The 24,937-nt window shown below is 45.4% G+C and overlaps 1 protein-coding gene and 1 long non-coding RNA gene across 7 annotated transcripts in view; one reads left to right on the top strand and one right to left on the bottom strand.

Moving 5' to 3' along the window:
- Window positions 1–3,547: 3,547 nt before the first annotated feature.
- The window catches only part of lrch1 (leucine-rich repeats and calponin homology (CH) domain containing 1), a 38,216-nt gene continuing 16,826 nt past the window's right edge, over window positions 3,548–24,937 (bottom strand). The window contains exons 2-19 of one of the 5 annotated variants that reach the window (XM_035603654.2): window positions 23,675–23,819; window positions 22,887–23,013; window positions 22,310–22,415; window positions 22,049–22,185; window positions 21,853–21,983; window positions 20,782–20,869; window positions 20,208–20,313; window positions 19,522–19,631; window positions 17,947–18,017; window positions 17,665–17,751; window positions 17,506–17,583; window positions 17,367–17,403; window positions 15,673–15,745; window positions 14,927–15,049; window positions 10,773–10,882; window positions 10,550–10,687; window positions 10,385–10,462; window positions 3,548–3,723 (exon numbers count right to left, since the gene is read on the bottom strand). In XM_035603654.2, coding sequence (XP_035459547.1) covers window positions 3,610–3,723; window positions 10,385–10,462; window positions 10,550–10,687; window positions 10,773–10,882; window positions 14,927–15,049; window positions 15,673–15,745; window positions 17,367–17,403; window positions 17,506–17,583; window positions 17,665–17,751; window positions 17,947–18,017; window positions 19,522–19,631; window positions 20,208–20,313; window positions 20,782–20,869; window positions 21,853–21,983; window positions 22,049–22,185; window positions 22,310–22,415; window positions 22,887–23,013; window positions 23,675–23,819 — 1,859 coding nt within the window. In that variant the 3' untranslated portion in view covers window positions 3,548–3,609. Of the gene's footprint in view, window positions 3,724–6,263; window positions 8,100–10,384; window positions 10,463–10,549; window positions 10,688–10,772; window positions 10,883–14,926; window positions 15,050–15,672; window positions 15,746–17,366; window positions 17,404–17,505; window positions 17,584–17,664; window positions 17,752–17,946; window positions 18,018–19,521; window positions 19,632–20,207; window positions 20,314–20,781; window positions 20,870–21,852; window positions 21,984–22,048; window positions 22,186–22,309; window positions 22,416–22,886; window positions 23,014–23,674; window positions 23,820–24,937 lie in introns of those variants that run through there. The other 4 variants (XM_035603651.2, XM_035603652.2, XM_035603655.2 and 1 more) reach the window with 4 other exon arrangements.
- Window positions 18,233–24,937, top strand: part of LOC118282512 — a 7,603-nt gene continuing 898 nt past the window's right edge. The window contains exons 1-3 of one of the 2 annotated variants that reach the window (XR_004784291.2): window positions 18,233–18,765; window positions 21,806–21,947; window positions 22,057–22,183. This is a non-coding gene — a long non-coding RNA (uncharacterized LOC118282512). The other variant, XR_004784290.2, reaches the window with a different exon arrangement.

Genomic DNA, 24,937 nt, shown 5'->3' with positions numbered 1-24,937 from the left:
GTTCATATCTTCCTCCTCTCACTGTAATATGACATTTGAAATACATTTTAATTTTCAGATATCACACTTCCTGTTTGAAGTAAAATGAGAAACACTTGATGGGGTTTGACATTTTTTATTTAAAAATGTTATCAAGTTATTTTTCATCTTAACGTCCTCAGATTTGTGCATTTTCACTTTGTCGGCGCAGTGGATCCGACAAAAGGTGCGATCGCTTTGACAGACGAGTGAAGAGAAGTACAGTACAGTATATTTACAGTATTCACAGCAGTTAAGGCGACGTTAAAGGGACATTTCATGCATATGAATCAAGAGTTGCTGTACAAAACAAATTACATAAAGAGTTGTAAAAAGGGGATGTTCCATCAAAACGTCAACAAAACCCCCGAAAAACATAAAAAATAATCTTCCTCCCGGTCGGAAAAGTACAAAACGTCGTGAGCACGTGTAGTTTCTGCACAGTCGATACTGTAAATACATAAAAAAGAAGAAACAACAGCTGCTTTTTGTTTTCAGCAGGATTCTCACACATTTACACAATTTACATCAGCGTGAACTCAAACCTCCCGATCGCTCTGCTGCTCTCGGAGGGAAGAAGATTCTCTCAGTTGCCAAAACAAAGAAATATTAAAGTGCAGATTCTGTCGAGAGGAAGACGGAGCGACGTGCACCTACCGACACATACTGTACGTGTGAAATCTACGACTGGACGAAGAAACGCAGAGTGAAATGATCGGACTCTTGTTTTACGTCTTGAAACGTGACGGCCGACGTGATGATCCCGATGTTTCTGCTCTTTTTTTATTAATATAAAATCAGTTAATGTAAGAAATGAAAACTTCAATTCAACAGATTTCAGTTAAGAGTTAAAAGAGTATTAACTTCTCCAGGCTGCTCAGTGTTGAAATACATGAACATTTATATTATATACTGTCGATTATTCAGTGACTGATAATGAAAACTGGTTTTTTTGTGTTTATACAGAACATGAGGAAATTGTCAAATACATAAACTCTTTGATTTTTTTCAACGATATGATTTTATCCCTGTGATAAATTATAATCTGTACATTTAAATAAAACTAGTTTTATCACAAAGAGAGAAAATGTTTTGTTTTGGCAACTGTGAAATCCAGTGAAATCTTTTCTTCTGACTTTGTTCATGAAAACAAAACGTTAATCACTGATTCACACGCGTGTCTCACACGTCGTGCTCCGTGTCGTGGCGTTCAGGAGAAACTCAACACGATCTCTTAAAGGGGCAGTACGTGAAACATAGACTCTGCTCCTGTGTACGTTCCTCGTATCACATCACCTTTTTAAATATTTCCATTATTTTAACCAGACTAACAGTTTCCAGGAAAAATCTGGAACGACTTTAATACTCGTGTGGCCAAAACTGAGCTGTGATTTGTTCATGTTGCCAGCAGAGGGCGACAAAAGTCACCAATCAGTTACTGCCCCTTTAAAGTCCAATCTGCACTGAGACACACACACACACACACACACACACACACACACACACACACACACACACACACACACACACACACACACACACACACACACACACACACACACACACACACACACACACACACACACACACACACTCAGGTTGGAGGAGGAAAACTTTGCTTTAAGAAAAAAATCTACATTTACATTTCAAAATATTAATAAAAAAACCTTTCAGCACATCAGCGTGTTAGAGCCGGAGGTTCGGCTTCGTGAGATCTCGTCCTCACAAACACACAGATCGGAGTTCGACTGTAACTGTGAAGCTTCATCTGTTGCTCTGCGACTCGACTGAATCTGAATCTCTTGCATATTAAGTGAGACGCGACCAGTTGCCCGTTGAGTTGCACTGTGGGTAATGTAGTCTCCAGGAAGAGGAGTGAAGGAGGAAGGAGGGTCCTGATGCATCAGTGGAGCATCTGACAGAGTCAATGTTAACTTCTGTCTCATTTCTGTTTCTTGTAACTTGTAAGATGAAAAACTTTTTACTGAGTCACGGAGCAGCTGCAGCACGACGTTCAAACGTGAAGCTCAGATCTCAGTCTATGTGGAAAATGTATGTTTTCTTAGTTTCACCACCACGTGAGACATGAACGTCATCAGATCAGATTAGAGTTCTGGTTCAGGGACGAGTCAAACTCTTATAAAACACAGTTATTATACCTAAAATATATATTAGAGAAAATATTTTTTTGGGATGTATACTACAATTCAAACACCTTATCAAGATTCTCTTTACATTATAAATATCTTTAATTTTAAATACAGTTTTTTCTCCCTCTATGTCACGACTGTAGCATTTTGGTTTTATTAAGAGTGAGACGCTGAGCACAACAGGCCAGTAAAGTTTAATCCATAATCTGTAATCTGGTTTGTAAAATCATTGAAGTTTAGGCTCCGGAGGTCAGAGGTCACAGGTTGGTGGAGACGAGTGTCAGAGCCATGGTGACGGAGGAAACATGAAAAAATATTATGAAATGATAAAAAATTATGGACAGACTGTAAATCAAGAAATTTAAGAAAGTCAAGCATGTAAAAATATTACTTACTTACTCCCAAAAAAATTTAAACTGTCATAAACTTTTCCTTATAAAATTGTGATAGAATCTCAAAATATGAACTATTATGATTGTGTCTGTTGAGATGAACCTATTTAATCTAAATATAAAATACTAAATTACAAAACCAATTAAAAAAATGTTCTTCTTGAAATCAAAAGATTTTTGCTCTCGTCCTCGTCACCGTGACTCTGACACTGAGTCCACCACAGACTGTGAATAAAGATGGCCGACGTCACGCTCCTCTTAAGTGAAGTCAAATCCTCCTGATCGCCCCCTGGTGTCTGGCTGCAGTACAGGTCATAAGCCCCGCCCCCTGGTGTCTGGCTGCAGTACAGGTCATAAGCCCCGCCCCCTGGTGTCTGGCTGCAGTGGAGGTCATAAGCCCCGCCCCCTGGTGTCTGGCTGCAGTACAGGTCATAAGCCCCGCCCCCTGGTGTCTGGCTCCAGTACAGGTCATAAGCCCCGCCCCCTGGTGTTTGGCTGCAGTACAGGTCATAAGCCCCGCCCCCTGGTGTCTGGCTGCAGTACAGGTCATAAGCCCCGCCCCCTGGTGTCTGGCTGCAGTACAGGTCATAAGCCCCGCCCCCTGGTGTCTGGCTGCAGTACAGGTCAGGAGGAAGTGGAGATGCGTCATCCATCTTTATTTACAGTCACTGATCGTCTGTATTTACAGATTTGTATTTAATATAACATGTGAAAATCTGGCTTCTGTTTTACTAAATTCACTTTGACTAATTCACCCAGTAAATAAATAAACTTCCTGAATCATTAAATATAAACCAGCGCCTTTAAGAACTCTCAGGTCATTTCTGTTCATCACCGTCCATCAATCACACGTCTCACGTTGTTGATTGAGGGCTGGAGAAGAGATTAATGCTCGTATTGTTTCCACTGGTTCTGATCCCAGAGTTTAAATTTGAGGTGTGGATTTTTACTGATATAATAAAAAGACTCTGTTACTGGGTCGTGAGGCGGCGTCGTGGATGCAGGCGAAGGCGTCTGTTGTTCTGAGCGTGTCGGTGTCTCCGTCCGTCTCACGTCAGGAAGGAGAGTTTGGGAGAGAACTCGTCCAGCAGAGCCTGAACCGTCATGCTCAGCTTCACCAGACCCTTCTCCTCCAGGATGTGGTGAGGGAGACACAGTTTGTCCTGCAGAGAAGAGGAGGGAGAGACCAGACCAGAGGAGAGGAGGGAGGGAGGAGGAGAGGAGGAGAGAAGGGAAGAGAGGACAGAGAGGAAGGAGGGAGGAGGAGGGAAGAGAGGAAGGAGAGGAAGGAGAAGAGGGAGGGAAGAGAGGACAGAGAGGAAGGAGGGAGGAGGAGAGGAGGAGAGGAAGGAGAGGAAGGAGAAGAGGGAGGGAAGAGAGGACAGAGAGGAAGGAGAAGAGGGAGGGAAGAGAGGAAGGAGAGGAAGGAGAAGAGGGAGGGAAGAGAGGACAGAGAGGAAGGAGGGAGGAGGAGAGGAGGAGAGGAAGGAGGGAGGAGGAGAGGAGGAGAGGAAGGGAAGAGAGGACAGAGAGGAAGGAGGGAGGAGGAGAGGAGGACAGAGAGGAAGGAGGGAGGAGGAGGGAAGAGAGGAAGGAGAGGAAGGAGAAGAGGGAGGGAAGAGAGGACAGAGAGGAAGGAGAAGAGGGAGGGAAGAGAGGACAGAGAGGAAGGAGGGAGGAGGAGAGGAGGACAGAGAGGAAGGAGGGAGGAGGAGGGAAGAGAGGAAGGAGAGGAAGGAGAAGAGGGAGGGAAGAGAGGACAGAGAGGAAGGAGGGAGGAGGAGAGGAGGACAGAGAGGAAGGAGGGAGGAGGAGGGAGGGGGAAGAGAGGAAGGAGGGAGGAGGAGGGAGAGGGAAGAGAGGACAGAGAGGAAGGAGGGAGGAGGAAGAGAGGACAGAGAAGAAGGAGAAGAGGGAGGGAAGAGAGGACAGAGAGGAAGGAGGGAGGAGGAGTGAGGGGAGGAGAGGAAGGAGGGAGGAGGAAGAGAGGACAGAGAGGAAGGAGGGAGGAGGAGGGAAGAGAGGAAGGAGAGGAAGGAGAAGAGGGAGGGAAGAGAGGACAGAGAGGAAGGAGGGAGGAGGAGAGGAGGAGAGGAAGGAGGGAGGAGGAGAGGAGGACAGAGAGGAAGGAGGGAGGAGGAGGGAAGAGAGGACAGAGAGGAAGGAGAAGAGGGAGGGAAGAGAGGACAGAGAGGAAGGAGGGAGGAGGAGAGGAGGAGAGGAAGGGAAGAGAGGAGAGAGAGGAAGGAGGGAGGAGGAGGGAAGAGAGGAAGGAGAGGAAGGAGAAGAGGGAGGGAAGAGAGGACAGAGAGGAAGGAGGGAGGAGGAGAGGAGGACAGAGAGGAAGGAGGGAGGAGGAGTGAGGGGAGGAGAGGAAGGAGGGAGGAGGAGAGGAGGAGAGGAAGGGAAGAGAGGACAGAGAGGAAGGAGGGAGGAGGAGAGGAAGGAGGGAGGAGGAGAGGAGGACAGAGAGGAGGGAGGGAGGAGGAGAGGAGGAGAGGAAGGGAAGAGAGGACAGAGAGGAAGGAGAAGAGGGAGGGAAGAGAGGACAGAGAGGAAGGAGAAGAGGGAGGGAAGAGAGGACAGAGAGGAAGGAGAAGAGGGAGGGAAGAGAGGACAGAGAGGAAGGAGGGAGGAGGAGTGAGGGGAGGAGAGGAAGGAGGGAGGAGGAGAGGAGGACAGAGAGGAAGGAGGGAGGAGGAGGGAGAGGGAAGAGAGGACAGAGAGGAAGGAGGGAGGAGGAAGAGAGGACAGAGAAGAAGGAGAAGAGGGAGGGAAGAGAGGACAGAGAGGAAGGAGAAGAGGGAGGAGGAGAGGAGGAGAGGAAGGAGAAGAGGGAGGGAAGAGAGGACAGAGAGGAAGGAGGGAGGAGGAAGAGAGGACAGAGAGGAAGGAGAAGAGGGAGGAGGAGAGGAAGGAGAAGAGGGAGGAGGAGAGGAGGAGAGGAAGGAGAAGAGGGAGGGAAGAGAGGACAGAGAAGAAGGAGGGAGGAGGAGGAGACCAGAGGAGAGAGGAGTGTAGAGGAGCAGAGGCCAAGCAGAAGATTTAGACAACGATTATTTTATGAATTATAAATGTGTGAGGACAAAACAAACGCATCCACAGATCGTTTCTAATGTTCGACTGTTTGAGTTCAGCTTAATAAAAAGTCTGTTTCCAGGAAACAACCTCAGACTCTCGACTTTTACCAAACTCTAAAACGATAAACACGTGAAAGTAAAACTCCAAGTTTCATAATTTACCAGCGTCATGCTAAATTATGAAACTTAACCTCCACTCACACATCCTGTTCAGACCTGGAATATTTACAGCACTGAGCATCGTAACAACCCAGAGTCAGGAAACATTAGATTAAAGGAACAGTTCAACATGTTGGGAATATATTTATATATATGAATATATACTTGATATATGATTAGAAGCTGTTGTCAGGAGCGTTGCTGAGCATCAACTGGAACCAGCTCAGAAACTTAAAACTACATAAAAAAACTTTGTAAATAAAGTTTTCTAATGCGTTTGTTTGTTAGTTTGTTAAACTACTGACACGATATCCATGACATTTTGTGGAGGGGCGTGGCCTGACCCGAGACTGTTAAAAGATCTAACGTGGCGAGAGAGGACGTGAGCAGGAAGCTGCTCTCTGATTAGAGATTTCATTTAATAACCTTTATCTTAAAACAACGACATCACAGAACAAGACAGAAACCCTAAACTGCTTTTTATTACCTCAGACTTTCACACTGTCAAATATCAGACACACTTCTTAAAAACAGTTCCCATCACACAGGAAATCCCCCCACATCAGCACAAAGTGAAGAAAAAATCAATCTGTGCAGTGAATGTGGCGACAACGTAAACAGAAATAATTGACTGCTGGAATCAAAGAGCAGAATATGAATAAGTGTAATAATCAGAAAGAGAACGGAGCTCGTACACAGTGACTCACCCAGTGTGTCACATACTCTGGAACGTTAAGTGAAAACATCTTCATTCACTCTATGAATTAATCCAACAACCAATCAGCAGCCAGGAAAAGTGATCCATTCTCTCGATATACAAACTGACTGAAGTTTCATCCACGTATCAAACCACCTTTAAAATCAATAACTTAACATGTCTAATATATATATCTAGTGTCTTTAGCCCTTCAGACAAACATTCACATTGTATCAGGAAACAAGTGGAGCGAGTTCGAGGAAGAGGAGGAAGAGGAGGAAGAGGAGGAAGGGGCTGCAAACGCACAGCAACACAGTTGACCCAAAGACCGAGTGACGCCAAATTCGTCTACTCTCGTCTTTGATTTATATATATATATATATATATATATATATATATATATATATATATATATATATATGTGTGTGTGTGTATATGTATTTGATTTCATACCAGAATATTCAGTGTATTTTCTTCTAGCCCAGATAAAGAACGTGATGCACATAACACGTGAACTGAAGGATTTCAGTGGCGGTAACGGAGGATTAGATCTTAAAATCAAGTCTGTCGTTGTGTAAAATGATATTGTCCGTTCACATGAAACAAAACTCATAAGTGTTGAGCTGCTGCGCTGCATTAAATATGATTATATAGACTCTGACCGACTTCCAGCGTCCAACTACAGGAAGTCATGTCATTTAATTCAAAACTCTAATAATCCAAAACTCAAAAGTGTCATGAAATTAGTTTGGGATATTGTTTGTTTTGTCTCGTCACCAGCGTGACCAGTGGAGACGATTCTCACTGAGAGCGTTATTGTTCATACTGTACGTGATGGACAGTCCAGGAAGTGAGAATCTAAAACATTTCTGTTTGTGTCATGTATGAATGAGGAAGGTTCCGCTCACATCGGATGTTTCTCGCTCTTCATTCATTTTCAGTTTCCATTAAACTTTGTCATAGTTTGTTTTTTATCGACACACCGACTTTCCCAAGTTTCTCAAAAGACTATTTGTGAAACTCCAACATTGTAAAATAATTTCTGTGATTCCACACACTTTCTAAAATATCCTATTTTTAAATAAAACACCAGATCAGTGTCAAATATGGGAAATTATAAAAAGAAAAAAGGGGGAAACAATTGAATCATCTTTACTGGACAAATCTCTGATCACAGTTCCAGGTTCAAATTTGAGCACGATTTTGTCCCGTGACATAAATGCAGCAAAAAAAGAAGGAGGAGGAGCCTGGGCAGAAAAGGGGCGGGGCTAGCAGGAGATTAACAAGGCGGCTGTTGTCACGGTTACGTCAGCTCGCTCCAACTATAGGCCACGAAGAGCAGAACAAGGCAAAGGACGTGAAGCAGGCTCGAGCCAATCAGGTCCCAGATTTGCCAGGCGGGGGGCGGAGTTTGAGTGGTGACAGAAACCAATGACGGAGTCGCTGACACCCCGGAGGAGGAGGGGGCGGAGTTTGGCGTTGAGATCGCCTCTTCCCACTTCCTGTTCCGAGAGGTCGCGTCCATGGCGATCAGCGCCCGGAGCGTGGCGCGGAGCGGCTGCAGACGGCACTGGATGATGTCGTAGGGCGAACAGAGGGAAGACTGGCGCCCCCATGAGGAAGGAACAGGGAGGTGAAGGAGGGAGGGACGAATGCAAAAAAAAAAAAAAGGGTGTGGGAATGAAATGAGGGAAGGAATCAAGGATGGAGACAGAGAACAGAGAAGGAAACGAGGGCAGTAAGGAGAACGTAGGGAATAAGGGATGAAGGCGACGAGAGAAGGATGAAGGTGAACAAAAGAACGAGGAGAGTCAGAGGAGGTGAAATGCAAAAAAAAGGGGATGGAAGGAAATAGGAGGATGACAGGAGAAGACAAGAATTGAGTGTAACAGACCAGCAGGAGGAAGTGGAGGAGAGATGAAGGAGATTGGAGGTGAAGAAAAAGAGGGAAAACGAAGATGGGACAAAGACGGAGGTGTGAAAGACGGAGGAGGTGAAGTCAACATCGAAAAGAGAATGGAGGATGAAGAGAGAAGAGAAACCAGCAGGAGGAAAGAAATAAACGACAGATGAGGTAGAAACAGTAGAGAGGTAAAGAGGAGAAGAGGAGAAGAAGACGGTGTGTGATGAAAATCAAGAAATATGAAAGAACAATAAATATGATCGAGGAAGAGGAGGAGGAGGAAGAGGACGTGTCACAATCCAACCGGAAAGTAAAAAGAGAAAACAAGAGGCAGGAGGTTAACCAATGGACACAGAGGTCAAAGGTCACAGGTCAGAGCGTGAGCTGAGGAAGGGGGAGGCGGAGGCAAGCAGGGGGTTACCATGGCAACGAGCAGGGACGCTTGCTGAGAGAGGACGGAGAGAGAAAGACTCTCCTCTCTGCCAGTGAGCGGACGACAAAGAAGAGGTGAAGTGTCTGTGGGAGAGTCGGTGCAGCCAGAGCGTTAGCACAGACGATGTTAGCACATTAGCACAGACGTTGGCACAGAGCTGGTAGCAGAAGCGCTGTCAGTTAGCGAAGTCCACACAGACGCTGGAAACGGACAGCAAGCAGCAGGGATGGGGGTCAAAGGTCAACCACATAAACTGCTCAGAACCAGAATGACAAAAAAACGTATACCATTTTTTTCATCACAGAGAAAACAAAACATGAGACCAACGTGGATTAACTGAAGATAACTAAAGACTAATTTCAGGCCCAATTACAGGAAAAACATGGACCTTACTGAAATCAATACAAGTTATGAATATAATTATTATTGTCTTTTGTCTCCTCCCTCCCCGTCCTGTTTAAAACTTCACTGTAGAGAAATGCAGCGCTCCCACGTCGGACTTTCATCTGTGGCGTCATCCACAAGACGACGCTTTAGCTTTAAAAACCCATCACTTGTTGCTATGGTTACGCCTGGCGGGAGTTTTCCAGCTTCTGAATCAGAGACGCCCACGTTCTCTTCTCTGATTGGTTCTCATCGGTCACGACTCAACGTCACTAACACTTCCTGTCAGTGACAGTTCCACCTCGTCGCCGTCGCTGCTCCTCCTTCAGAGGAGACAATCTACTTCCTGTTTACACCCGAGTGGTTGCGTGACACGTGTGTTTCTCAACTCTCGTCTGGACGCAGGTTGATTCAGTTTTATATTAGTGTGGATGTAGAAAACTGACACCACTCATGTCTTCACACCAAACATAAAGCTACCAGCAGCAGCAGCGGACAAACGTAGCTTAGCACAAAGAAGGAAGTCGGCTCAGTGTCGTGATGCAGGAAGCAGGAATCCGCAGGCAGCCATGACAGCGGTGATGACTCGGCTGATTAATGTCGACATTAATGAGCCCGTTTCAAAGCGATGACACAACGAGGAGGAGGAGACAGGAAGGAGAAGACACCAGAGCTGGGAGAAGGACGAGTGGTCACGTCTCAGAGAGGGAAACAACTCGTGTGGTGACAGAAGAAGTTTAATGAATCGTCGTTGACGCTCAGAGAGTCAGTTCTGATTTTCTGTTTGATTTGGGTCTTGGGTTTGATTTCAGGTCTGATTTCAGGAGGATCACATGACCTTCGTCCCAGATCTGGTTCACAGTTCAGTGTCGTCATCAGTGTCCTGCAAAAGTGTTTCACTAACTTGCCAACGTGAATCACAGGATCATGTGAAATGTCTCGGTGAACGTACTGATTCCTTTTGCAGGACACCGTCACATGTTGCTTCTACATCTGACGTGTGTTTGATCAATAACTGACACCGTGTTGACGACAGAGTGTCGGGGGGAGCTGGGGGTTGTTTTCTATTTTTCAGGTTCAAATCTCTGGAGCACTTTGTCGTAGGAGTTGATGTCGTCAGAGCACGGACACGCTGGAGGTGAGGTCACCGGGCAGTGTCATGTCTTACCTCTGGAACACCGATCTTCCTGCAGGCGTCCAGGAAGTTCTCCACGTTGCGGCGACACTTGGCCATGCTGAGTTTGGGCTGGAAGCACAAAGTCACACAAACACTTATTCACACTGAAGTCGTCCAGTTTTAAGAAACTACATCAAGAGGAAAGAAGAGACGTACCACTGCAGGCGAGGGGACGTGGATGCTGGCGACGGAGCGAGGACGAATGTGATTGGCCAGGTGACAGAGCACGACGCCGTCCATCAGAGATGAGCCCAGGTCCTCGGGAAGGACGACCTTCAGTCTGCTCTCGATGCTCTGAGGAATAAACCAGGTGATTAACTTCCTGAACTGTCCAGTGGTTCATCAGAATTACATTCTGATCAGTACGGAGAAGTCTCACGTCTCTGAGCTGCTCCATCAGCTCCAGTTCCTCCCGGAGCTGCTCCATCTTTCTCCTCATGGTGAACTGAGGATCCACAGACTCCAGACTCTTGTGGCTCCGCAGGAAAACTGCAGCGAACGACAACGGGACAGGTGACGTCAGCGCGTCTGCATGAACACGGTGAGCAGGTCATAGACGAATCTAAAGGTCGTCTCTATGACGGAGACGACTCACCATCGACGGACTGTACATTAAATATAGAAACTGTCTGAACTCAATTATTCAGACACAGAGAGAAGAAAACAACCTTTCTACCATAAAAGATGTAGAAAGATTATGCAACGTTCATGTGCACTCGTGCAGTCGCAGCCTCGTCACTGGAGCGACGATGTGGAGAGATTTACCACTGCATTATAACATTTATAAAATGAAATACAAATAGAAGAGAAGAGAACACACACACACACTGTATATACACACAGTCCTCTTTAATAATTCTGCCTTTAAATGTACATCTTGAATGTGTGTAGGTCCACTGAGTGACCACCGGGGGGAGCTGCATAGCAGCAGAAGAGCGCTGCAGCCTCTTCACCTCACACACTTTAATAATACATTTTTAATAATTAATAAGACTCTGATTTGAGGGAGGGTTTTTTCTTTCCAGAATAAATTATATTCTTAAATGTATCTTAATCCAGAAAAAGAATCAATATTTGCAGAAGAAAATTAAAGAAATGTATTAATAAATCTCCAATCAGCCATTTTCCATTAAATACACTTGAAATTATTGATTCTAAATATTTTAGAATTTGGTGTCTGGTTTATAAAAACTGGTGAAGGGATTTAATAATCATAAAAAAAACCAACTGGATACACTTTTTTTTATTTGGGTGAAATTAGCCCTTAAATGACAGCAGGTCTCTGTGTGATATTTAAATGTGACCCAGTGAGACGAGAGATTTATAATAACCAGCTGCAGATGGTGAAGACGAGAAGAATCTGCTGAACAAACGACAATGAACGAGTTTGTTTGTTGACGAATGTGAGAGAGAGAGAGAGAAAGAGAAAATGAAGAGCAAATAGTTTTATCTCTCTACTTTTATCTTCTAGGTCTTTTTACGAGCTGCTGAAGCTCCGCCCCCCCTGCTTCAAACACGGTCTCTGTTTTACAAGATCAGTGACTCAGCAGAGAAGAAAAACAGATCCAGAGTCAGACTGTCTCCACATGATCCTTCAGCTAAGCACAGGGGAGGTCATATTAATGTAAACCAATCACAGTCCTTGGATGCAGTGATGGTAACTGTCATTAAAATGGCAAATTAAAGAAAATTAAAAAAACAAAACCCGCCGGCACGGTCATGAACATCTGGTGAGTCAGGTTCAGGTTCATGATCATGATCGTTGTTTGTTTGCAGTCGAATAACAGTAACTTCATTTTGCGTGTGCTGCCACCTAGTGGCTACAACGTGTTCTTCAGCAGTTCAACAACACAAGCCACACCCACCTGCCTCTTCTCTAATGCAATGTCTGCAGAGGCTCATGGGTATTGTAGTATTTTAGAATCACAAGTCAAGTCAAACAAGACTACAGCCATCGCAGCAGCTCTGTGAAGCTGTGAGCTAAATGCTAACGTCTGGTTTTATCGGGTAGAACGCTCACAATGTTCGCTGTCATAGTTTTGCACAAAGTGCAGCTTAGGCTCATGGGTATTCTAGTATTTTAGAATCACGCATCAAGTCAAACAAGTTGTACAATGGGACTGTCGCTGGTTTTGCAGGTTTTTTGGTCAAATGCTAATTCTGACCTCATGGTGGCGCTACATTAAAAGTCAGAGGATCTATAAATTAATGAAACTTTACCCCAAAGGGAACGTCTGAAACAAAGTTCATGGCAATAACGCAGATAGCTTTTGAAATATCTATTAAAAACTAAAAATGTTCTGACACTATTTTCCCCTTCCTGATTCATTCATGCAATCGCTAATGCCCACATTTCTCGGGAGTCTCGGAAGCATTTGGGAATCTCTACTAAAAACCAAATTGTCAGACTCATGGTGGCGCTATAAGACGAGTCTGGAGATTCACCAAGTCAGTTGGGTTCAACTGCTGGGGACCAAGAACATCTGTACAAAATGTCTGGGCTACGACAGTTTGGGGCCAAAAGTTATAGAGTGACAAATCAGCATTCACATTCCTAAAGCCAAAGGACTACAAACACATAACCGACTGACAGCTACTGTCACCAAAGACGAGCTGCACAAACACTAAACCTCTTGGTCTGTTGTCTGTCTGGACTTGTGAGGATGCTCACTGACATGATGAACCCCCCTAACTCGTGACCCTGACCTCAAACAACACAACTGACCGAGTAACACAACCCCCCAACTCCAACCTCCACACTGTCCTCTGAAGTGGTGAGGACGAGACACACTGTCCTCACTATGATGCTATGATAACTGGTCTTCACAAAGATAGCAGTGTACACACACACACACACGTGTGTACACACACAATCACACACACACACACACACACACACACACACACACACACACACACACACGTGTATACACACACACACACACACACACACACAAACACAGGTTGATGATTGGTTGTTAATGAGGTCAGGAGCAGTGATGATGTGAGCGTGTCAGATCCTGGTGATGTCACTCTCCCTGAGGCCTGAACCCATTATACACCATTTGTCATTATCTCTCTCACGCACGCACGCACACGCACACACACGCACGCACACACACACATATACACACACACACACACACACACACACACTCATGTGGAAACACACGCTTCAGAAGCACAATGTTTCTGTAAAGAGACTGAAATGAAAATGTTCTTATCACCTCAGTGATTTATAATCACATCTCAGCTCATTACTGCAGCGACACAAAGTGTATATGTGTGAATGAGTGTGTGTGTTTGTCAGATAACTGAGGAGACATAAAGGAATAATCCAGATGATGCTCGCTGCCCAGTGAGGCTGTAAAGTTCATTAATCATTCACTCAAGACTCACTGGAGCTTTAACACTGATATGGACCTATAAGTATTTCCAGGGGCTGATGCCAGTACTTAATGTATTACAGTTTAACCATAAATGTTATAATAAATGGCTAAAAAGGAAAAGAAATGCAATTTCAATTTTTTACGTAAAATATAGACAGATTTTCACTCACAAATTTTGCCATAATGACCTTAAGTTCTAGTTCGACCGCAAAGAGTCACTGTTCACTTCCTGCAACATATACACAGAGCCTTTTATGGACACACACACACACAGCTGTGATCCATCTACGATCTTGGTCTCCATTCCAGTGGAAGTGGGATACTCCTTCAGGGACCATTATCTAACACTTAAAAGAGCTAAAAATACACACACACACACACACGCACACACACACACACACACACACACACACAGAGAGAGAGAAGTAAGCAGCAGTACACTACTGTACAGCAGTGAACTATACGAATGAAACTGAACGTGTCATGTCATCACACGACCTCCACACCAGCAGGGGGAGCTAGAGAGTCACAGTCAGGGCAAGACATCACACACAAATGTTCCATTTCGAAACAATACGCTCCTTAGAACTCAGGTTCTTTAAGCTAAGCTAAGCTAATGGAACCTTTCATTTGAACTGGGAGGTCAGAAGAACTCCACCAACACCCAACCTATAAATCCAAGATGGCTGCTCTGTGCATCCACCGTTTACTATCACTTCCTGTCTCATCTGCGTCTCAATAAATCAGTTGCACACACACAGTGTTGTCCGCTTCCCATCTGTGGACAAGTTAAGATGTGCAAAATCCTATGCAACTGCGGTGTTAGCAACTGCTAATGCTAATAACGGCTGACTATGGCTTCCTTTGACTAAAAATGGCTAAAGCAAACCTCACTTCCCCCAGCCCGTGAAATAAAAATACTCCTTTTGTTTTAATTGTCTCGTGTTGCTTTTACATTTTGTGTTGATGCTTTTTAATATTTTGACTCTGGTCATCAAAGAAAACACGCGTGACAAACGTCTTCCTGATGGTCAAGGAAACAATAAAGTCAGAGAAACCGTCGCAGGAGAAGCTAGCGACAGTCAGACTCAGCAGACACCTGATGTCCGAGGCCCGTCAGCTGAAACAAAGGTGTAGGACCTACCGCGGCTGTGCACGCCTCCGTCGTCGTGGCTACGCGGCGTGTCTCTACAGAGGGGCGAGGCCTGTGAGAGGAGGGAGGGGGCGAAACAGGAAGGAGGGGGCGAGCAGGGCAGCGAGGGCGGGGCTACAACCAGGAGGCGGGAGTGGTCAGAAGTGGGAGTGTTGCGGTAGTGCGTAGTGGTAGGAAGGTTTTGGGGGACACCAAGGTGAACCGGGTACAGCAAGGCAGCAAAGTTCATTCCACGAAAAACACGCCCGAAAAACGGAGAGGGATGAAACACATGCAGACAGGACAGATTACATGAGTTTATGAATTTAAATATCAAAAGTCATGCAGAAGGTACGTGAGAGGAGAGAAACGAAAAGAGGAAGTAAGATAAAGTGAAAACAGGGAAAAATCATGAGACGACGACACAAAACAGAAAGAAACAGATCAACAACACAACAAAATAAAGATTAGTGGCATTTCACAATACAGATCAGGTGCGGTTAGCATCGTGTTAGCGTCATTAGCAGTTAGCAACATTTCACACACCGGTCACAGCGAGCAAACAAATGCTGGATGGTTGCTAGCTCTAAAAATAATATTTACAAAAGCAGGGGAAAAAAGAGCTGAGGTTTATGATTCTAACGCAGCAGACGAGCAGCGGCCACGAAGCTGCAGCTAACTCAACAAACTAACGTATCAACCTGCAGCTCTGCTGCTCCAGGAACCCCACCCGCCCTCTGACCCCACATCCAACTCACCTGATCGGGGCTTCAGTCCAAACGGCGGGCTGGGGAAGGAGGGGGGTCCGCCGGCTGGACATCGGTCACCTCGCTGTGGAAACAGAAACAGAGTCGACACGGTGAGGAGACAGTTTCATTCACTAACCACTAAGTGAAACATCTCATGAAAGAGATTCTGGATGATTTCTGTGCTTCGCGTGGAGGAGTTGACAAAGACAGACTGAACACAAGGCCACAAATCACACAAACACAAACTGCACGAGTCGGCTCAAAGGAGAGCGATCGCTGCTTCCTTCCTTCTTTCTCCCCCCACCTCATTTGTTCCCTCCTTCCTTCTTTCCTTCCTTCCTGCCCTCCCTGACTCCCTCACTGAGCTCGGAGCTTTGACTTCTGAGGTGTAATTGAACGCAGCATCAGAGTCTGCATTCTAGATCTGGATTTTTATCTGGATCTGCCCTAGATGACACCAGCTCACATATATCCATCTACTAAATATGACAGATTTTCTTTTCCCCAATCAAGATCCATGAATTATCTTCCTGGATCCGACCTTACATCCTTAGTAACAGATTCTTTCTTGGTCCATGTTCCATTCTTCCACAGAGTTTACTGGAAATCTGTTCAGAAGTTTTTAATCCTGCTGACGAACCAACAACAAACGGACAGTGGCGAAAATACAAAATCATATCGTCAGACAGCGACATGCTGCTTATGACACAAGCACGAGACGGACCGACATCACACACCAGCCCTCCACACTGCGACACACCAGTTTCCTCCGGAGCCTTTGAGCTGCAGGTGAAAGATGTGACCTGACACGCAGCGACAGGTGAACACTGTTCACACACGTGTGACCTGAAAGCCGACACATGTTGAAGCTCCGTGTGGTTTATTGACCAGATGAATCAGCGCAGACAGACACACGAGGGGATGGACCGTCAGTGAACAGTGGAGCCCATTCACTCTGAGTGGGCGGGGCCCACGTCCATGTTTACCTTGATTGACATATGCCACTCATACTCCCGACATGCAAGCTGGGCTTCAAACCGGGCCTTCTCTAGAATCATCTGTCTCTTCTTCTGGAACTCATAGCCACCTTCCTCTGGGTGCTGCTACAGAACGCATCACACGTTTAGACCTTAAACACTATTTATCCATCACGTAGGTACTTATAGACTTTAAATCATTTCTCCAAGGACAAAGGCACTAAATATTTTAAGGAGTATCTTGTATATATAGTATATTTAAATGTTTTGAAGCAGGAGTGAAAACTCTTCACACCAAACGCCAGTTTTTCGCACATTAACATACAAAGTCAAGAAGACGCAAATTAGCGCTGATATCCTCCAGACATCACTGACATCCGACAGACACCGAGTGGATATTCTCGGTTTGTGTTTACTCACGTTACTCACTCACGTACAGTAAATATAAATGATCCGTAACACAACGCGAATAATTCATGCGATATGTTTTCAGGTAAAGATGGGGTTTAAAACTGACACGGAGCTGAAACGTTTGTGTGGACGGAGATCGGAGTTTGTTTTTCTACAGTTTGAAATTGTTTCTAGAAACTGATCTTTACACCAAACTCACTGAAAGTGTCTCCAGATAAAAAACATAATCTGTGACGTCTCATTATAATTCGGAGTCAGAATTGACCACGTTTGCTGACGACAAGAGACGGGTTTGAACGTCGTGCTCACTTGTACCTTTGGTGTGGTGCAGCCGTCATCGCTGTCCTGTCCACTGAGGAGACAGAGAGAAAGAAAGAAGGATCAGATTCCATAGTGAACATCTGTCTACAATCATATTAACCCTGATATTAACCCTAAAGACTGAGACTCTTACTTGAGCGACTCGTCCACCGTGACCATCTCCACTGGGTAGAGTCGGACTCCGGACATGTCGTCCTGCTCCGTCGTCACTCTGACACACAGAAGAACCACATGATCAAATCTCCACAGCAGGTCTCAGACTCACGGGTCAGATGGTGGACGGTGTTCGTACCTGCCCGGGTCCTGCAGCAGCTCCACGGCCTCCTGCAGCTGGTTGATCATGTCGATGTGGAGCGCCGTGCCCCCTGTGACCTTTGACCTGCGCTCACACAGACACCAGTAAAGAGTCATGTAAATAGAGAATGAATCAGGAGATTAGTGCATTGTCCCAGTCCTGGTGAATAACTTACAATACCACAATCAACTGGAATAAAACACAAACAATCTGAGTGATGTTGAAATATGAAACAAACGATGGTAGTAGATATGTAGAAAAACAGACGGATGAACTTACGTTTGTTCTGTTTGCCACGGTGAGTCTTCTTCTATCCTGAGAGGCTCGTCGAAGTCCGCTGCTGTCCGACCCTGCGCACACACACACACACACACACACCCCCACACACACACACACACACACACACCCCCACACACACACACACCCCCACACACACCCCCACACACACACACACACACACACACACCCCCACACACCCCCACACACCCCCACACACACACACACACACACACACACACACACACACACACACACACACACACACACACACACACACACACACACACACACACACACACGTCAGCACCAGCTGCAGCGGTCACATGACCCACGGAGACATCGCAACTCGTCTCATGAACACAAACAAGACAACAAGGACTGAAGTCTTTCTCTCCTCGACCCTCAGACGGACGGGATGAAGAGACCACGACCTCTTATCATTTCTCTGAGATTATATTCAGATCCATATTTTGTCACTGTGAAGATTCATTTTAACTTTGAATCATCGTTTGATGACTCATCACGTTGCGTCATCGTCTGTTCCGTCTCCCAGACGTTCCCCTGGAAAAAACAACTCTCAGGCCGGGCGTACATTTTGCTTTTCAGCTGCGTGTTTTCACGTAGACGTGACCTGATGCGTCGTGAGCGTAACCGATCACATACTCGCTGTGTAACTACAGTTTTCCACTGCAGGGCGCCACAGAACTCAGACCGTAAAGAACTTCTGGATTTACATTCTGTAAATGAACAACAATGGTGACGCAGGAGGAGGTTCGTCTGTGGTTACTGCTGAGCCTCTACACTGCCCCTACTGTTCAGGTGAGTATTGCATCTTACATTTAGCGTTTTCACATTAGAAGCTAATTACATGAAAAGGCTTAACGTGACTTCATATGCTAAATGTAAGATAACGTCCATAATTATTGGAATTCGGTTTTGATTTTTTCACAGGTGTAAGTGTTCATGATGAAGCATATCTGAGACAAATTTGGTGATTATTGATCACTGCTTTACTACATTAAGTGACGTTAAGGCTTTTCACATTAAACGTGAAGTGCTTTAGAACTTATAACAAATACCTCTTGGTTGAGGTTAGACAACGAGCAGTTAGAAGAAACCGACGTTGTCCGTCAGTAGGAAACATTAATCTGTGGTAGAGATTTATGAGGTCGTCATACAATGTCATCATTAAACCTCCAGATGCTCACAGATGCTCACAGACGACTGGAAGGTAAAGATGTTTTCACTGTGGAGTAACGTCTCAGCATCAAGGTGCAGTTCCACAGAACCACACTCTTTGTTTTGTGTTCAGTCCTTATTTGGTCGCAGCCGAGCCTCCGCTCAGTGGTGATGTAACCGTCTATAACAGGAACTGTAATGTTCTTTACTCCCAAAGTAAATGAAACTCACATGAACACAAAGTGACAGTTTGTGCTGCAGGAGCCTGAAATAACAAGCGGAGCAGGAAGAAGAAAGAGTAAAGAGCAGGTTTACGTAACTCAGATATTATTCATGAACTGAACCATTTACTGCATCAATCTTTAAATAAAACACTCAGACATCGTGAGGACTTGCCTTGATGTAGTTGACGAAGCGAGTGCTGAGGGCGGAGTCTCTGTAGCCGAACTGCTCCTTCAGGGCTTCCGTAGGACTCTCCTCGATCAGACGCACCGAGTCCGGGTCTGCTGGAGGGAAGACAACGTGTGAACAGACGAGTCACACAGACAGGTGAAGCCACTGACCTCTGGAGGAGGAGCATCAGAACAGACGGAGGTTGTGACCCGGTCATCAACAGACCGACTGACCCCAGACCTCTGTCTGTTATCTACCTCCGAGTGTTCTTCACGCTTTGTCTTTACGTTCACTACATTAAAGCAAAACACTACAGCTGAGGCCTGCTTCCGAGGCTATATTTAAAGACTCGTGTCCCGTTTCCAAGGCTCCTCCAAACGCGACCGACAAATGCGTCCGTCTTTCACACGTTGATTACTAAAATAACTGGTCACATCAGCTCTGACCTGATTGAGGCTGATTGAATCTATTTAAACTGTGTGTCTGGGGAGCGGCTGCTAATGAAGCTAACGATGCTAACAGACGTTCACACTAGAGACACACAACTGACAGACTGACTTCAGAGCTACGGACACGCTACAGACACACACCTCTTCCCTGATAAGTCTGTGTCGTCAGTCACGCTGGATTAATGACGCCAATCTTACAAGGTCGCATCTGTAACATTTATGTGTGTGTGTCCGTGTTACCTGTCAGGGAGCTGATGTGTTCAATGGAGTCGTCCTTGCTGAGTCCCTCCTCCTCTGTAATGTGACTCATCGGCACGTTGAGACTCAGACTGTCTTCATCCGACGGCTGCAAACAAACAACAACAAACAACAACAACAACAGTTAAACAATAAATAGTTAATGAGTCAATCAACAGAAAAACACGAGTAATCTGATATTAATCTGGTAAAACAAAAAGTTTGAAATCACGACGGACATTTTACACAATTATTTGATTAAATATCAATGAGCTTGCTATAAACAATCAAATTAAATTCAGGAGCTTTTTCAAATAAATTACTGAAACACACAGTACATGATTACACACATGAATCAAACATACAAATAATAATCTATTTTAAATGTTCCCACAGATGGACGGGACGGAGAAGGGAGTAAAAATAATCACGTCTAACTAATGAAAGACGTTAAAGATGCCACATAGAGAGTTTCGACACACACACACACACACACACACACACACACACACACACACACACACACACACACACACACACACACACACACACACACACACACACACGTTGTCAGTACCTCCGTAGCAGACAGTCTCTTGTCTCCGTTGTCACTGCCGACGCCTGAGTCGCTGTCCTGCTTCTTCTGCTGCTCCATGTCCTCCACACTGCAGACACACAAACAGGTCACACACACACACACACACAGGAGGGGTGGGTGTGTGTGTGTGTGTGTGCGTGTGTGTGTGTGTGTGCGTGTGCGAGCTGAAGGGCGAGTGAGACTCAGAGAGAGAGAGGAAAGTCCCTCCCTCCCCCTCAGGCTGCGTTCACACTGCTCTGTGCATTCTGATTTCACTCTGATGAGTCTGAACCTCGAAACTCTTTAAGTCTCTGATCTTTTCATCTTCTCCTCCTCTATTTTATTAATGCTTTTACAACCCACGAATATTCGTCTGTTCTCTTTTGGACACAGACGTCAGCGACATCAGGAGAATCTCAACGATAAATGGCGTCGTCAAATTCAAACATTTCATCTTGAGCGAGTGAAGCAAATGAGGCGTTGCCTCATTGACTTTGTAAAAATCTCATCACACACATTTGTGTGAACACTGCGTTAGTCAGCAGGATCACTCAAATACAACTGAACCGGTTTTCATGATATTTAGTTTCATAGATAGATCTTTAATAATTAATCTTAATAAAATATTTTTGTATCGTTCTTTGACATATTTGTTCAGTTCTTGTTGTCTTGGTCCGTAGCAGTGTGTCTGTTTCCTTGTATTTGTATACAATTTGGCCAAAAAAGAAAATTCTGATTCTGGAATACAGACAAAAAAATAAAGACTAAGAGACACAGAATAGAGGAAGAGGAGGAGATATATGAAGAAGGATGAAATGAGATGGCTGAAGAAAGAAGCAGAAAGAATGAGTTCTGTGTGTGGAGGATGACTGAGAGCTCTCCGGGAGAATAGGAACACTTTTCCTGCCCACGTGCTGGGAGACTTTTATGTGGGCGGACGTGACAGAGTTCAACATCCTGTGAGAGAAACTACAGCAGCAGCTTCTTCTACTCCTTCTCTCTGGTCTCTGATTTTTCACATCAGTGTTTTGTAGCACCCTGTTTCCTTCGTGAGGTTTAACGGTGACTGACCTGCCGGCGGTGGGCCGTGATAGGCTGAGCCGCTCCATGGCGGGCAGGTAGAGTGCATCGGGCATCTTCTCGCTGCGACACGCCTCGATGCTCAGGTACTTGAAGATGTGGACTTTACCCTTCAAACAGATCTGAACAGGAACAGAGATTTTAAGACGATGTGTGTGTGTGTGTGCGTGTGTGTGTGCGTGTGTACCTGTGCAGGTGGACTCTGCAGCGGATTGTTCTCCAGCTGCAGCGACTGGAGCTGCTTCATCTTCCTGAAACACACCGGGATGGTGGAGACCTTGTTACAGGAGAAGTCGAACTTCACCAGAGGAAGGTCGGCCAGGTCTGTGAGGACGGACACACACACAAACACACAGAAACACACACACATCATCAACAGAACACAGGAGGTTTTCAAACCTTAAGATGTGTAAGATCTTCCAGGCAGCTCATCCACACACACACTCACCCTCTGGCAGGACGCAGAGGAGGTTGCGTCGCACGTTCAGCTCCCGCAGAGCTTTGAGTCGACCGATGTGACGAGGGAGAGCCGTGATCTCGTTGCAGCTGATGTCCTGCAGACGGAAGACACACGACAGCGACACAACTACAGGTCACGACAAGTTTCATCGTCTTACAGACAAACAAGTTTCGGTAGAACATAAGCTCCTGTGGAGCCTCGCTGGACGTATAGTATGTGACGTACTAGTCTGGATATGACGTGAGGTTGTGATATGAACTGTTGGTCAAAGTTTTAAACTTTTATTTCAACAGTGACTTTATTGTTAAAATGTTCTAGGAGGCAAAAATATATTTTTTGAAATCCTTCCATTAGCGCGCACGCGCGCGCGCACACACACACACACACACACACACACACACACACACACACACACACACACACACACACACACACACACACACACACACACACACACACACACACACACACACACACACACACACACACACACACACACACACACACACACACACACACACACACACACACACACACACACACACACACACACACACGCTCTCACCAGCTCCATGAGGCAGTGCAGCTGTCGGATGCTCTCTGGCAGACTGACCAGCTTGTTGTTGCTGGCGTTCAGGACCCTCAGAGGTAAACCACAGAGACACGAGGGCAGAGCGCACAGCTGGTTCCGACTGCAACACAAACATACACAAACACACACATCCAGGAGTCAGCATCATTGTCATCATATCAATCATGTGATCTTCATCAACATAGAAACATTCATACAGGAAACATGATAATGGACCGAAACTGAGACACATCGTCGGAATAATTCATGAACATTAACAGTAAACAACAAACAGAAGCATTAATCATTTACACCGAGTGCCAGCACCACACACACGCGCACACACACACTCACACACACACACACCTGCAATAGAACAACAACAGCTCAGACGGGCAGTAGAACAGTGGAAGCGCTGCGACAGTAAAGCCGACGGACAAAAACACTTTTATTTCTGCTTTGTCACTTGGATTCAGTCACATGACGCTGCACTCAGAGTGTGGAGGGCAGTCACAAACACAAACACACACACACACACACACACACACACACACACACACACACACACACACACACACAGAGAGTAGACACACACATCTACACACAGCCAGTAATAGCAGAATGCGCTCCCCCTTTATATAAACACAACTTCTCTCTGTTACAATGGAGACAAAGACAGTGTGTGTGTGTGTGTGTGTGTGTGTGTGTGTGTGTGTGTGTGTGTGTGTGTGTGTGTGTGTGTGTGTGTGTGTGTGTGTGTGTGTGTGCATGTGCGCGTGTACCTGAGGTTTAGGGAGGTGAGCGACTGCAGGCTGATGATGCCGTCTGGGATGGTCCTGATGCAGTTGTGATACAGGCTTAGTGTTTCCAAGGCGACTAGGTGACAGACCTCCGAGGGGACGTCGGTCAGTCGGTTCTTTGACAGATCTACAGAGAGAAACAAGTGGAAATATTTACAATAATTCAAATCAGGAAGGAGGAAAGAAACCAGAGTAACTTCATGTTCACATCATTCAGGCTCAAGTCTTTTCTTTAGTTTTAGTTTCATTCTCGACTTCGGAACAGTGGACGATCAGTTTGATTTATTTTTATGATGATGATATAAATATATATTGTGGGTTTATCAGTGGCACCAGCTCGTCCCTCACTGATCAGTTTCATTATCGTGACGAGAGGATTCACTTCAGAACTCAAACACCTTTTCACATTCAGCAGCAGAGAAACTAAACGACACGGGGGAAGTGGGAGTGTTTATCAGGAGGTCAGGACTGGTGATGACATCACATCCTGCTGCCGCTCCACAGCGACGACCATATGAATTTATCCGCAGCGGCCAAATAAGGCCAAGAAATGTCAGAGCACAAGTATTCCACATTGTTCAGCCGAGGCTGAACCGAAGACTCTGGAAAACACGTTTAGTCTCGTGAGCGGAGCGAGCGTAACATTACTGACTAGAACTGGTTCAGAACAAACTGGAACGATGAGGATCGTGTGTTTGTGAGAAACGTGGACATTCAGTCACAGCAGCAGCAGCAGCAGCAGTGTTGCATCATGGGTCACGCAGTCACAGGAAGTTGCTATTTTAAAACTGTGCGGCCGAGAAACAAAGAGCGAGTCGGACGAGCTTTCATCCTCCGAGCAAACAGTAGCAGTGTGACTCAACCACAAGCTTTGAGTGAGTGTGTGTGTGTGTCTGTGTGTGTGTGTGTGTGTGTGTGTCTGTGTGTGTGTGTGTGTGTGAGGGAACACTTCCAACACCATCACGTCTCTTCAACCTCTTTAATAAAACACTGGAAATCATAATGTGGAGAAAACTGCAGTGACCTGAATGAATAACACACACACACACAAACTATTATACCACTACTCCTACTACTAGAAGTATTTTACTACTACTAGTAGTAGTAAAATAGTAGTAGTATCATAACACACAGCCCAAAATAAGTGTGAATGAATGCATGAAAGTACTGACAGCTAAAGCTTAATGTATAGTTTTCATTTGCAGTTTTTGAAGGTATAAGTTATGACACTTGAAAAAACTATCT

Source organism: Scophthalmus maximus, chromosome 14, assembly GCF_022379125.1.
Source record: "Scophthalmus maximus strain ysfricsl-2021 chromosome 14, ASM2237912v1, whole genome shotgun sequence".
Classification (NCBI taxonomy): domain Eukaryota; kingdom Metazoa; phylum Chordata; class Actinopteri; order Pleuronectiformes; family Scophthalmidae; genus Scophthalmus; species Scophthalmus maximus.
Note: the sequence above shows the minus strand (reverse complement) of the source record. Positions and strands in the feature narration are given on the sequence as shown.